The sequence below is a fragment of the Phragmites australis genome, chromosome 13 (assembly GCF_958298935.1).
Source record: "Phragmites australis chromosome 13, lpPhrAust1.1, whole genome shotgun sequence".
Classification (NCBI taxonomy): domain Eukaryota; kingdom Viridiplantae; phylum Streptophyta; class Magnoliopsida; order Poales; family Poaceae; genus Phragmites; species Phragmites australis.
The window spans coordinates 2,002,183-2,015,800 of record NC_084933.1 but is presented as its reverse complement, the minus strand read 5'-3'; the positions used below and the strand labels follow the sequence as shown (position 1 = coordinate 2,015,800).

Here is a 13,618-nt window from a genome sequence, read left to right as displayed (position 1 = left end):
TGAAGTTCGCCACCTCCTCCAGAATGTATGCCTCTGCAATGGAAGCCTCGATTTTGCATTTATTTCTACATTTCTTTCGAAGAACCTTTAGACATCTCTCGATTGGATAGCACCAACGGCCCTGCACGGGCCCCCCCATTCGTGCCTCGTACGGGAGGTGCAAAATCAAATGCTGCATCGGATTGAAGAAGCCGGGTGGAAAGATCTTCTCCAACTTACAGAGCAACACAGGTGCCATTCTTTCCAAGTCAGCAATCACGGTCCGAGATAACTCCTTGGCACAAAGCTGGCGAAAGAAATAGCTCAACTCTGCTAGCACTAGCCAGACATGCTCAGGGACATAGCCCCGAACCATCGCCGGAAGAAGCCGCTCAATCCATATGTGGTAGTCATGACTCTTCATCCCTAAGACTCGCATAGTAGATAAGTTCACTCCCCTCCTCAGATTAGCTGCATACCCATCAGGGAACATTAACGTCTGGATCCATTCTAGTACTTCCCTCCTTTGAGGCTTGCTCAAGACAAAATCGGCCTTAGGCCTTCTCCATGTCTTGCCGCGACTAGGAGGCTTCATATGTTGGTTTGGTCTATCGCATATCGTTGCCAGATCCACTCTAGCCTTAACGTTGTCCTTTGACTTGTCAGGAATGTCCATGATTGTTGCCCAAAGTGCCTCGGCAACATTCTTTTCAGTGTGCATTACATCAATGTTGTGTGGAAGGAGAAGGTCATCAAAATAGGGGAGCCGAGTCAAGCCCGACTTATGAGTCCACATATGTTGCTCACCATATCCCACAAAACCACCTTCTGGATTGACCACGAGACCATCTATCTGTTCACGAACCGTGGCACCAGTCATTATCGGTGGTGCAGGGTCTGTCACTACGACACCTTTCGTAAAGTTCTTGATGTCTCGTCTGAATGTATGGTCAAGAGGGAGGAATTGCCGATGTTTGTCGAACGATGAATACTTGCCACCCTTCTGCAACCAAATGAACCTCAGACCTTCCTTGCATACTTGCCAGGAAGTCATGAAGGGAGTAGTGGTACCAAACATGCATTTTGAAGTTTTTCTTTGTAGCTCGGTCGTATGTCCATACCCCTTCCTCCCAAGCACGGACCAATTCATCAATCACAGGCTCCATGAACACACCCATATTATTCCCCAGGTGTCCAGGAATTATCAACGACAAGAATACGTTCTGTCGTTGAAAGCATATGCCGGGGGGGAGATTGAGGGGGATAACGAACACGGGCCAACATGTGTATGGGGCAGCCATCATTCCATAAGGATTGAACCCATCTGTTGCCAGCGCAACACGTACATTACGAGCCTCTTTAGCTTTCTCATGATGAATGCCATCGAAGTGGGTCCATGCTTCACCATCGGATGCATGTACCATCCTGTCAGGATTGTATCGTTTGCCATTTTTGTGCCATGTCATCTGTTTGCAAGCATCGTACGAAGAATCTCAGCAAGGTTTTAAGAAACTTCTTCGGAGATTCTTCGGTTTGCAAGCATCGTACGTGATAACTTGCTTAAAACCTTCTCAAATTTTTATGACAGCCTCCACATATGATATCATGATATCTTGACAAGTTTCAAGATTTTCGGACTTTGTTTGCTTTTTATACAATTTAAAAACAACTCGATCGCAAGTTCGTGGTCATGTTTCATGACCTTGATATTCGAAATTGGTGCTATGTTCCTGGATACGGTCTCACAATATACTAAATAACATGAATATCATTTTTCCATTCATTTTTTTTCATTATTCGAATGACTAGCAGTTATAATTTGAATTATCCAAGAAAATTCAATTAATTGAAATGAATTAAAGAAATATAGAAAAAATCCGAGAAATGTGCCACATTGGAACATGGAGTACCAGGTACTGTATGAGGACCGTAGAAAAAATTTGGAGGCCAAAAGGGAGGAAAAAAATTAGGGTTTGCCGAGTGTTAAAAAATTACACTCGGCAAAGACCCTCTTTGCCGAGTGCCAGATGTTTGCCGAGCGCTTGCTCTCTGGCACTCGGCAAAGATACTCCTTTGCCGAGTGTCCTATTTCTGGCACTCGGCAAAGAGGGTCTTTGCCGAGTGCCAGATGTTTGCCGAGTGCTTTACCTCTGGAACTCGGCAAAGACCTTCTTTGCCGAGTGTCCGATAAAAAGCACTCGGCAAAGTATGGGACACTCGGCAAAGACGCCGTCTCCGGTAGTGTGGGGAAAAACATAAAGTGAGCTAAAAAGCCCGTCTATTGCTACAGATAAATAATGGACATTTCGCCATTGGTTTGCACAGCCATATGACAATCCAATAAGGCATTACATTCTGTAGAAAATAACATGTTTATTGAGATTAAGGCATTACATGCATGGAATTTATTAAGCATTGCATAGCTCAAGCAGGAGAACCATCAATGAGATGGTGTTTATTTGCAGCAACACTGTGGAGGATTGGCTACATTCTTGCATGGAAGTGAAGTGAAGTAAGTCATGCCGATGCGCTCATACACCTTTGCATCCTGCATTATTGTCAACACATGCAGTGGCGGGCCTAACATTTTCATATTGGATATACGTAATTAAAAAATTGTAAATAGATTAGTGAATCACCTTTAGAATCAGTTAAAAAATAACATCTATGAACAACACAACAAATCAGTGAATCACCTTCATAATTAGAACTAACTTTGATGGGTGCCATCGTGGCCATCACGCTTGTGCCGCTGTGGCCGCATCCTGCCCGCCTACGCCACCCCGCCGAGTCATGCTTCACTACTTAAAAAAAGATCATCACTGACAGTTCAAAAACTACATTACTACTGATTTTTGAACCGGCGGTGATAATTCATGATTATCATTACCGGCTACAAGGCCAGCAACAATTGTACATATCACTGCCAGCTTATGTAACGAACCAGCAGTGATAAAAACTATCATTATCGGTTCTTAAACTGATCCTGCTAATTAATATATTTATCATTGCCAATCCCAGCTATAAACCGATAGTGCTCAATCCAGGGGAAAAATTAAAATTTAAACAGGCATGCAATAATTTAATCGAGCTTTATATTACTAATCTCCAGAATTACTTGTTGTTATCACACTAATCTAAACTTAACTCACTAATTTCATCATTGTACACTCAAAACAAAAGACATGCACGGTTGCACACCCAAAAAAACCCTAAACATGCGCGCAAAAAAACCTAAACGCATGCGTTGGCCACGACGGCGAAATAGTAGTCACCGTTGTCATCCTCATCCTCATCGTCACTGTCGTCTCCATCGTTGCCATCTCCGTCGTCGCCAGTCACCTCCCCCTCCTCCTCATGCTCTTCCTACTCCTCCTCTTCGTCCTCCTCCTCTTCTTCCTCCTCCTCATCCAAGCTCTGAGGCTCCTTCACCTTGGGTTCATCAAGCAAGCAGTCCCACATGTTGTCATCCTCGGAGGGGGGACCCCGCCAATTCGTCGGAGTCCGAGGATTACACCTTGTCCAAGCTCTCCGACCGGGCCTCCGCCTCATCATCGAAAGACGGCATGGGTGTGGGGGGCGTGGCCGGAGAAGGTGGCGGCGGAGGCGGTGGTGGAGTGGCCGAAGCGGGAGGAGAAGGCGGTGGATCCATCATGCACGGCGGCAACGGTGGATGGAAGAGGGCAGAGGGAAAAGGTCCTAGGCTCCTGGCGGCAGTCGAGTGTGAGAGCGAGGGTGATTGAGTGAAATATTTAAAGGCACTCGGGAGAAACCGAGCAGGAAAGCACGGGAATTTATATGGTTTTTGGGATATCACTGTCTGTTTTTAAATACAACTAGCAGTAATATCCATTATCACTATCGGTTTTTAAGACACATCTTTTTATGAACTGGTATATATTGATGGCAAAGAATGACAAACTAGGGGAATTATATAGCAAAATATGGCTATCTTTGATTACAGCCATTGGATCAGCCATTTGGTTTCTTCATCTCAGAATGCAGCAACAGCATTGCTTGCGTGGAAGTGTAGCACTCTGGCACGGTGTTGTAGCAATTTGCCTATTGCCGGATTTTGTTAATATGCCGGGTATTGGAGCTGGCCGGCAATATTCTTTTGCTCTATGGTAACGTCAGTTGAAATTTGGAAGATCAGCCGAAATATAGATGCTTAGTTTATTCTATGGAAGGTGTGAAATATTCGGTTTTGATTAGTTAACTGTGATTGGCATGATTCCAAATGTAAGCTGAGATTTGGAAAGTGCTCAGTTACGAAAAATATAGGCAGCGTCCAGTTTTGATATGCAGCAGGGAGTCTATGATTGGAAGGCATATCAAAAAAGAATCACAAGGGGCATGTGCAGCCGTGATAGTTTTTTTCAGTTAACCGGCTTATTAGCAATACATGAATCGGATTGCATGGTTTCAGTTTGGAAAGCACAGGATCTGCCAAATATCCTGGTGAATTCTATTCGGATACAATTTTGGCATGAATCCTAGTAGACTACTAGCAAAGACCAGGTACCGTGTGTATATATATAAACGGGATGGCCGATTCAAAAAGACACAAAAATCAGTAGTCTTGGATCGCTCTTTTGTTTCTAAGATTTAGTTTTGTTTAGCTACTTCACCATCTTTATCGATTTGCTTGTAAATCGTCCAGTACATCTCGCCATCGAAGAAACGATTTGTTACTTGCGACCTCCGCAACGTCTTTGTGTTGCCGGGCAGATTTTTGCCACCAACAATATCGTTATCAGTTCATGTTACGAACCGACAGTGATATATCACTGCCGGTTCTAACAAAGAATTGAGAGTGCTAATTTGAATATCATTGTCTATTCGTAACAAGAACTCACAGTGATAATCACTATCACTGATTGTTCTTGTTGACTTAGCCTTTTATGTGCACTTAAACTTACGAACTAACATTGATAATTATTATTGTCGGTTATTATCGAACCGACAGTGAAAAAAAAGGTATGGATGATCTATTAGTGCATGTGACGATGCATGCGCCACCCCGACTAGCTATGCTCGCGCAGCCGCTGCGTCGCACTTGTGCTGCCACCCTTCATCTCTATTCTCAACTCATCACTCATGCATGCGTTTGCCATATGGGGCTTTGGGAATTGGATCAATGAATTGGCCAACTGGGGATTGGGTCGGTGGCCAATATAGGACACGTGAACCAATATAGGTCGGGACGGTTGGGAGCTGGGCTAGGGCGGTTTGGCTGTCAAGAGTTAGGTTTGGTCACTAGAGAATACATATAATTAATTTTAGAAAAAATGGATGTACATGTGTACACCCTTAATCCTTCATGGACCCGCCCCCTGAACACAGGGATCATGAGTCTCGCACTTCTCTGGATTGACAGATTCTACAAGTGCAATATGTACACACAGATCAAACAAGATGTATATCTGATAGGTTAAATTAATTTAAACATTTGGAAAATAGGGAGCAAAATAGTGAGATATAATTGACACATATGAGTGCGCGCATGGCAGGGTGGCATGTGAGAAGACACCATCGCAAGCACCAGGAAAGCTACAACCATGGTGTACACTAGGATCCTCGTTGTACTGCTCTTGATGAGTGCCATGAGAACAAGGAGATTACTTCTATTCTATTCATCCTTCTGTTTTCATGTGTTCACTGTCAATAACCACCTCCATTTGCTGGTATTTATAGAGAGGCACAATAAGATCTTAGATATTGATATTGAATTGCCATTAGGGGGAGAGAAACTATTCTCTACAAAGAGAGTTTGCTCTACGGTCTAGGTTTAGAAAAGTATGGACGTATCAGTATACAAATAAATAGTAAATATGAACACAGAGATACTAGGAAACATTGCCTTATTCATTCATTTTTTAATTACAAAGTACTATTTCCCACCCATTACTTATTGAGTTGCGCCAACTACATATGACTACTGAACTCCTGACCATTGCATAGTCCTTGGTTCCCATGGCTTCGTGAAACCGTCAGTTAATTATATCTGCAGTGGTTGACTACAGAATACATCCGATTAAGTTGTGCTGATGTTTGTTGTCTCCAAGTAAAAGTTATCTCCGAAGCTACCTAAACACAATAAATAACGGAAAGAAATTTGAAGTGCCAGAGCCTCATCGGCTGCTAGCAAAAGGTATCTGGCTTCGTCGTGCAGATCCCATTATGAAGTCTTGAAAAGTGTTCAACCTCGTCAGTCGCAAACAAAGAACTTCCAGCCTCGTCGGTCAGGGAAAAGAAAAAGTCCCAGCCTTGCCGATTAGGGAAAAGGAAAAGATTTCAAGTGGTAGACCGACCTTGATGGTACGAACAAACAGATGTGTGATAGTATTAGAATTGTGCTCATGCAACAACTTGGAGATTTCTCTCTGTGTAGGCTTCTGTGATCACCGGCACGACACTTAGTCGGATGACAGTTTAGCTTCTTTTGATGGCATGTATGCGCGTGTGCTTGGTGCCAGCTTTGTCATGTATGCCCATTATTGGGCAGCAAGCAGACGAGCTCACAGGCAGATTATTCGGTGCACGGAACGAATTATTTGCAACATTTCGCTCAAGTAAAGTACGCGGCTATGGCCGGGGGTGTTCCGAGCCTTACCGAACAAACGTAAGGGAAGTCCCACGCGCGGGCATCAACACTATACAGCTTCTTTGCTTCTGAAACTTTCACATAGCAGTGCTGGGCAAATATATTCCATCTCGGAAAATTAGGAGACTCAAACTCCTCTTATACTGGGCATAACAAACCTCTAAATACAAGTATGCCGGTTCTAAAATTATCTGCGCTGCCCATAACTGTGCTAATTATTTGGGGGGTCTCTATGCACCTTTGCCTCTGAAATTTCCATGGAATAGTTCTGGGCGCATCTACTGTGCCTCAGAAAATTCCTGGATCAAAACACATTCTACTCTGCCCAGGATGATCTTCTATGTATGGCACTGAAGGTTCTGCAAAACTGTGTGCCACCGGCTGCTGTTCTAGCTTCTTGGAGGCCCTCCTGTGTTCTATCTGAGCTCAAACATATATAGCACGTCTGTGATGGAGTATGCAGCACCTCATCTGGATGTACTGAAAACAAATCGCCGAAACCATGTATATATGCTGATTCAACGGCAACATATACTGTTGAACACCTTGTCGCTGCTACTGCTTGTGCTCCTTGCTTGAATAACATCTTGTGTGCCTCCGATTGAGTCATTGCTTGGCTGAAGTCTCAACTACAAAAGGGCATATACGAAGACAGAGCCCATCTTTGGCGCTGCCTCCTCTTAATCTGCCTTCTAATTTTGGACTTTCTGCTGCCATCATTCTAGCCTATTTTCTAATCTTGCTTCTTGCACGCTGGTTACATCAACAAGGGTTGCATCGCCGCCGGTGTGTATCTGGACCTCGATCTTCACCTGAACTGAACTGCTCACCATCGGGAGGTTGCTATTTGCTTGTCTCCTCTGTGTACTGCTGCTACCTAGCCTTCTCAGGTTTGTAGGTGGCTGCGCTAAGTACTGCTAGACGGATGAATGTCAAGAACAAGATCATGCATGCACTGTCAGGCCAATGCATCACTATCACGGAGCTTATCACTTAACCGAGGCAACGATTTTGGGACTGGCAAACCAACCCCATGCATCCGAGAGGCAGCGGTTCGATTGGAAAGAGATCTTTTATCCAAGGCAGCAAGTTTGATCGGCGAAAGATCTTTATCCGAGGCAGCAAGTTTGATCGGCAAGCGATCCTTTTTCCCGAAGCAACATTAGATCGATGATTCGATCTTTATACAAGGCAACAAGCAACAGGGAGGAAGAGAGGAGAAGGAATTATACGCGGCAATCATGGTGGCGAAGTGGCACGTCATGATCTCCGATGAGCAGCTGCAGAGGGGCGTCATCTCTCTCAACGTATTCATTCGGCGACGCTATCATGACATATCTACATCTATATAACTTAAGTTTATACTTGATATTACTGCATCTAAAATTTATATATTTTTATTGTAACATACGAATACTTAGCTAGTATATAATAATACCCAACAAGAGTTATTTTGATCTACAGATCTACTCGTGCATTTATCACACACTTGTGCTTTGCTGGTCCGTCGATGGCCACGCCGCGATGGAGCGGGTGCAAAGTCACCATCACCCAATAAGGCCAATGTGCAGTATCTATGGCGACAGAAACCAAACAGGTTATTGTTGAGATCACTACCGGAGACGGCTTCTTTGCCGAGTGTCCCAGACTTTGTCACGTGTTTTTTATCGGACACTCGGCAAAGAGGCTATTTGCCGAGTGCCAGAGAGAAAGAACTCGGCAAACATCTGGCACTCGGCAAAGAGGCTCCTTTCCCGAGTGTCATTTTTTGACACTCGGCAAACCCTATTTTTTTCACTTTTGACCTCCAAGCTTTTTCTGCAGTCCTCATACAAGAGGCTATTTGCCGAGTGCCAGAGAGAAAGAACTCGGCAAACATCTGGCACTCGGCAAAGAGGCTCCTTTCCCGAGTGTCATTTTTTGACACTCGGCAAACCCTATTTTTTTCACTTTTGACCTCCAAACTTTTTCTGCAGTCCTCATACAATACCTGGTACTACATGTTCCAATGTGGCACATTTCTCGGACTTTTTCTATATTTCTTTAATTTATTTCAATTAATTGAATTTTCTTGGATAATTCAAATTATAACTGTTAGTCATTCGAATAATGAAAAAAATGAATGGAAAAATGATATTCATGTTATTTAGTATAATGTGAGGCCGTATCCAGGAACAGACCACCAATTTCGAATATCTTGTTCACGAAACATGACCACGAACTTGCGGTCGAGTTGTTTTTAAATTGTATAAAAAGCAAACGAAGTCCGAAAATCATGAAACTTGTCAAGATGTCATGATATCATATGTGGAGACTGTGATAAAAATTTGAGAAGGTTTTGCGCAAGTTGTCACGTACGATGCTTGCAAACCGAAGATGCAACGAAGAAGTTTACCGCAAGTTCGTGGTCATGTTTCGTGAGCAAGATGTTCGAAATTTGTGGTCTGTTCCTGAATACGGCCTCACATTATACTAAATAACATGAATATCATTTTTTCATTCATTTTTTTTTCATTATTCGAATGACTAGCAGTTATAATTTGAATTATCCAAGAAAATTCAATTAATTGAAATAAATTAAAGAAATATAGAAAAAGTCCGAGAAATATGCCACATTGGAACATGGAGTACCAGGTATTGTATGAGGACTGCAGAAAAAGTTTGGAGGTCAAAAGTGAAAAAAAATAGGGTTTACCGAGTGTCAAAACATGACATTCGGCAAAGGAACCTCTTTGCCGAGTGCCAGGACGTCTGGCACTCGGCAAAGAATTTTAATTTTTTTAAAAAAAAACCCTCTTTGCCGAGTGCCAGATCGGGGGCACTCGGCAAAGGGGGGATTTAACCCCCGGCCCAGCCGGCCCACACACACCGCACACACGCACCCGCCCCCGCCCGCGCCAGCGCCAGCGCCGCCGCCGCCCCCGCCCCCACGCCCGCGCCACCGCCGCCGCCGCCCACTCCCGCGCCCGCGCCGCCCCCAACGCCGCGCCGCCGGAGGAGTAGGAGAGGAGGAAGAAGGAGGAAGAGAAGGAGGAGGAAGAAGGAAGAAGGAGGAAGAAGGAGGAGGAGGAGGAGGCGCCCCGGCCGCCGTTGCCACGTCCCTGACGCTTCCCCAGCCGTCGCCTTGTCCACCGGCGCCCTGGGCCCTTCACCACCGCCGCCCTACGACGCCCACTAGGTATGATATCACTACTTTATATGATATGTTGAAAATCAAAATAGAAATTAATAATTTTTCTTAATCACTTGGGCAGGAACTGGACGATTGTGGCGAGTGGAGGTGCTCACACACGCCAAGTCAATGGCATCCTCGGTCTTCTGTGCAAGGAGCACTTCCCTGGCCTGGTTGAGTACGCCGGAGTGACGGGGCCGGCCTACTCGTTTGACCACTACACCGTCGCCCCCGATGCTGCAGATCGGGCCCGCAGGGTATTCAACAACAAGGCGGAGCGGGTGAAGCAAGAGCTGTGGGTAAGTCTTCCTCGCACTACATTGCTCAATACATCGTATTCATTGGACATTCTTGAAATAATGAATGGATACATCGTGTTTGTATGCAGGATTTCTTTAGATGCCAGGACGGACATGAGGCCAGGGCGGATGCGGTGGCTACCAAATGCTGCAAAAAACTCGTCGTGGACATGCATTACGAGGCGCGCATCCAGGCCATCGTAACTTACCACGGGACCGTCCTTGGAACGAAGGTCACCAAAAGGGACGCAAGAACCATGACGCTGACCCGGGACCAGTACCTGCAAGTAAATACAGAACATTAATACTGATTCCTTTTGAGATTAAGTAGGCTTAATTTCATCTTCTGATATGTCATGTACTTGATGGCCTGTAGATGATTCCTTATTGGTGCGCCGCGCATCCCCAGTGCTGGGAACAGATGGTGGACAAGTGGTGCTCACGCGAGTGGGAGGAGACGCACAACTTGTGCCGGGAGCGGCGTTTGATGATGCCAGGTGTAGCACACCATCAAGGCAGTCGCAACCTCAGCGGATACGCAGAAACATGGGTACGCGAATTCATTTATTTATTCTAACGCTCAATTCTGCATGATTTCTAATCATCTTGCTGTTTTTCTCGCAGTCGGCGTCACATGGTGGCCAGCCTTGCTCCATCTTCAAGGCATTTGCTATGGCCCACAAGGGCAAGGCGACGTCCGACGTCGACTACAACCCGGAGGACGGGCCCGAGGCGTACAGCAATGCGACCGTCCACAACCGCCTTAGTGAGTACACATCGATGGCAAGGGAGGTCCATGGGCCAGAGTACGATCCGAGCACCGAGGACCTTGATGGAGAAGTCGTCATGAGGGTGGGAGGAGGCAAGAAGCATGGGCGATACTGGATTGGCGACGGCGCAATCGACTCGAGCAAGCAGATTCGAGCAAGCAGCACGAGCACGAGCAAGCAGCACGAGCACGAGCCCGGCCATACGACCTCGGAAGGACACTTCACACCACCGGGTGGAGGCACTCGAGGTTATTCCTGGTTTATTCGTCGTTCATTGGTTTTTTCATACCTTTCCTTTGCATTATTGTAACATTGGGGTGAATATATTGTAGGCCCAGCTGGAACAAGAGAGGAGGATACAGGAGCAAATGCAGGCGACGATGGAGAGGGTGGAGGCCGAGCAGCGGAGGATGGTGGAGATTCTTCAGTACATGCAAAGTCTTGGCGCCGCTACGGGTGTAGCTCCGCCACCTTCGCTATTCGCTCCACCTCCACCTCCACCTCCTCACTATTCTACTCCTGTGAGTATAAATGTTTTAGTTTGTATGTTCATGCTTACGGTCAAACCTAGTGGAGTATGAAAGTTTTATTCATGTATGGTATATATTTATCTTGTCTCACACATGCAATCTCTTCTCCTTTGTGCAGAATCAATCGGCGGCATCGAACGATCCTCATGCTTCAGCGAATCCTTCACCAAATCAGTCTCATTGACCATCTTGGTGATGATACTTGTGGTTGTTAATGGTACTTCTATTTGCAATTATGGTTGTAGATGATGGAGCACTTGGATTACTTGTGAACTTATTTGTGATATATTGTGAGACATGTGACGTTTGTGATATATATGTGGTGTTGGTGATATATATGTGCTGTTGATAATATATATGTGATGTTGGTGATGTTTGTTTGGATGGGATGTAAAAAACAAATAAAAAAGGCTGTTTTCAGTCACTTTGCCGAGTGCAATGGCCATGACACTCGGCAAAGTGACAACATGCTTTGCCGAGTGCAAAGGCCATTGCAGTCGGCAAACATCACAGATTTGCCGAGAGCCACGGTCCAGGCACTCGGCAAAGATGGACTGTTTGCCGAGTGTCCTCCCGGTGGCACTCGGCACAGACGCCACATTTGCCGAGTGTTTGATTCACTGGCGCTCGGCAAAGCGGAGACCTTTGCCGAGTGTCAGATTAGCACTCGGCAAAGCCTTTGCCGAGTGCCCGATAAAGTGCACTCGGCAAAGAGGTCTTTGCCGACAAACTGTTTACCGAGCGCCCTTTGCCGAGTGTATATCGTCCTTTGCCGAATGCCTGAGGCACTCGGCAAAGAAGCTGTCTCCGGTTGTGGATGGGACTTATCATCTGATCGAGTAGGCCACACAATCATACCACCATTATTATTAACCACAAATAATTGCAGTCCATTTTGGCATTGGACCGAGCCTATAAAACCCGCCCAGTCATACTAACTTGCTAAGTTCCGTCAAAAAATACTAGCTTCCTAATAGTTAGCCATGGACTTGTTCCAACACAAGAAGGACGACGAGAACAATAATCTGGCACGCACGGAGGCGGCGGATACCGGCAAGAAGAAGCACGGGAAGGAGGAGAAGCAGCACAACCACAGCCCCATGGAGCACGTCGGCGGGAGGGAGATTGACGTGAAGGAGTACATCGAAATTGACGCCATGTCCGCTGCAACGTCCATTCTCGTACGCATCATATATATACTAGTACTGGCTTAATTACTCTGACGTACGTTTCTGTATGCAGCTTACCAGTTTACTCTCCATGCAGCACAGGAAGTACGAGGCGGCGACCAAGGAGAAGATGGTGGACAAGGTGGTCCGATTGATCGGCGCGGAGGAGGCCAACAAGGAGCACAAGGAGGAGGAAGCCGGCTGGGAGAAGAACAAGGGCGTCTACCAGTTCTGATCAATCATAGCGCACATACGCCAGAGGCTGAGACGTGCATGCGTTCAGCTGTGCTCGGTTGTCCCTCCTAGCGCACGTCGTACGTGTTTTGAATAAGTGGCAGTACTGTGTCTACTTTTTATCTGTGTAACTTCATTACATCGCATTTAGACAATTTCCCGTACGGTTGCATGATGCTAAATTGCATCCGCATCTATCTTAATTCGCGGCCTATCTTATATAGCTAAGAAAATATTAATGCGATTCTAGAGCTAGCCCAAAGAGTATGGAAGAACTGGGATGGTGGACCTTGAAGAATGTCGGACTCTGAATCAACTTTTGTAGAGGATGTAATTAGTATTTGATAATAAAAGGTTACCCGGTTTAAAGGAAAAAGAAACTAATTTTGAAATTGAGTTGCAAGTTTTAAGACTTAAGAGGCAAGTGGAAAGATTAGTGGGTTTCCTGCTGATGCATAAACTCGCTGCCCTGAATTTTTGGCTGGAAACCGAATAGGCCAAACTAACAAATTAATATATCTGTGCATTTCTAAATTATTTTAAAAAATTAACAGCCTTTCATGTTTGATCCTACACGAGAAGACCATTTTGCCCCGACCAAGCCCAAACCAATGGGTTGTGTAGTTCAGAGCCTTTGTTAGGCATACCAAAAGTTGGCGTTGCCCATAATGATTGGCTAACGTAATATGGAGATGGTTAGTTGTTTCTGAGGTGGGGAAATGATGTATCATAGTTTTGATCGTGCGAAAGATGACCCCTGTAACTACTACTCTTGGAATTCTTTAACTCTCTAACCTCTAGCAGGCTGCCTTCGCACGTGTTGAAGCTCAAGATTAATGCCCTGTCATATTGCTTAGA

At 45.4% G+C, this 13,618-nt stretch overlaps 1 protein-coding gene across 1 annotated transcript; it reads left to right on the top strand.

Moving 5' to 3' along the window:
• The first annotated feature begins 12,290 nt into the window (after window positions 1-12,290).
• LOC133889049 (uncharacterized) lies at window positions 12,291-12,932 on the top strand. Its single transcript, XM_062329490.1, has 2 exons — window positions 12,291-12,538; window positions 12,624-12,932. Exons 1-2 carry the CDS (start codon window positions 12,341-12,343, stop codon window positions 12,759-12,761), a joined length of 336 nt encoding a protein of 111 aa, XP_062185474.1. The 5' UTR covers window positions 12,291-12,340; the 3' UTR covers window positions 12,762-12,932.
• Window positions 12,933-13,618: the final 686 nt, after the last annotated feature.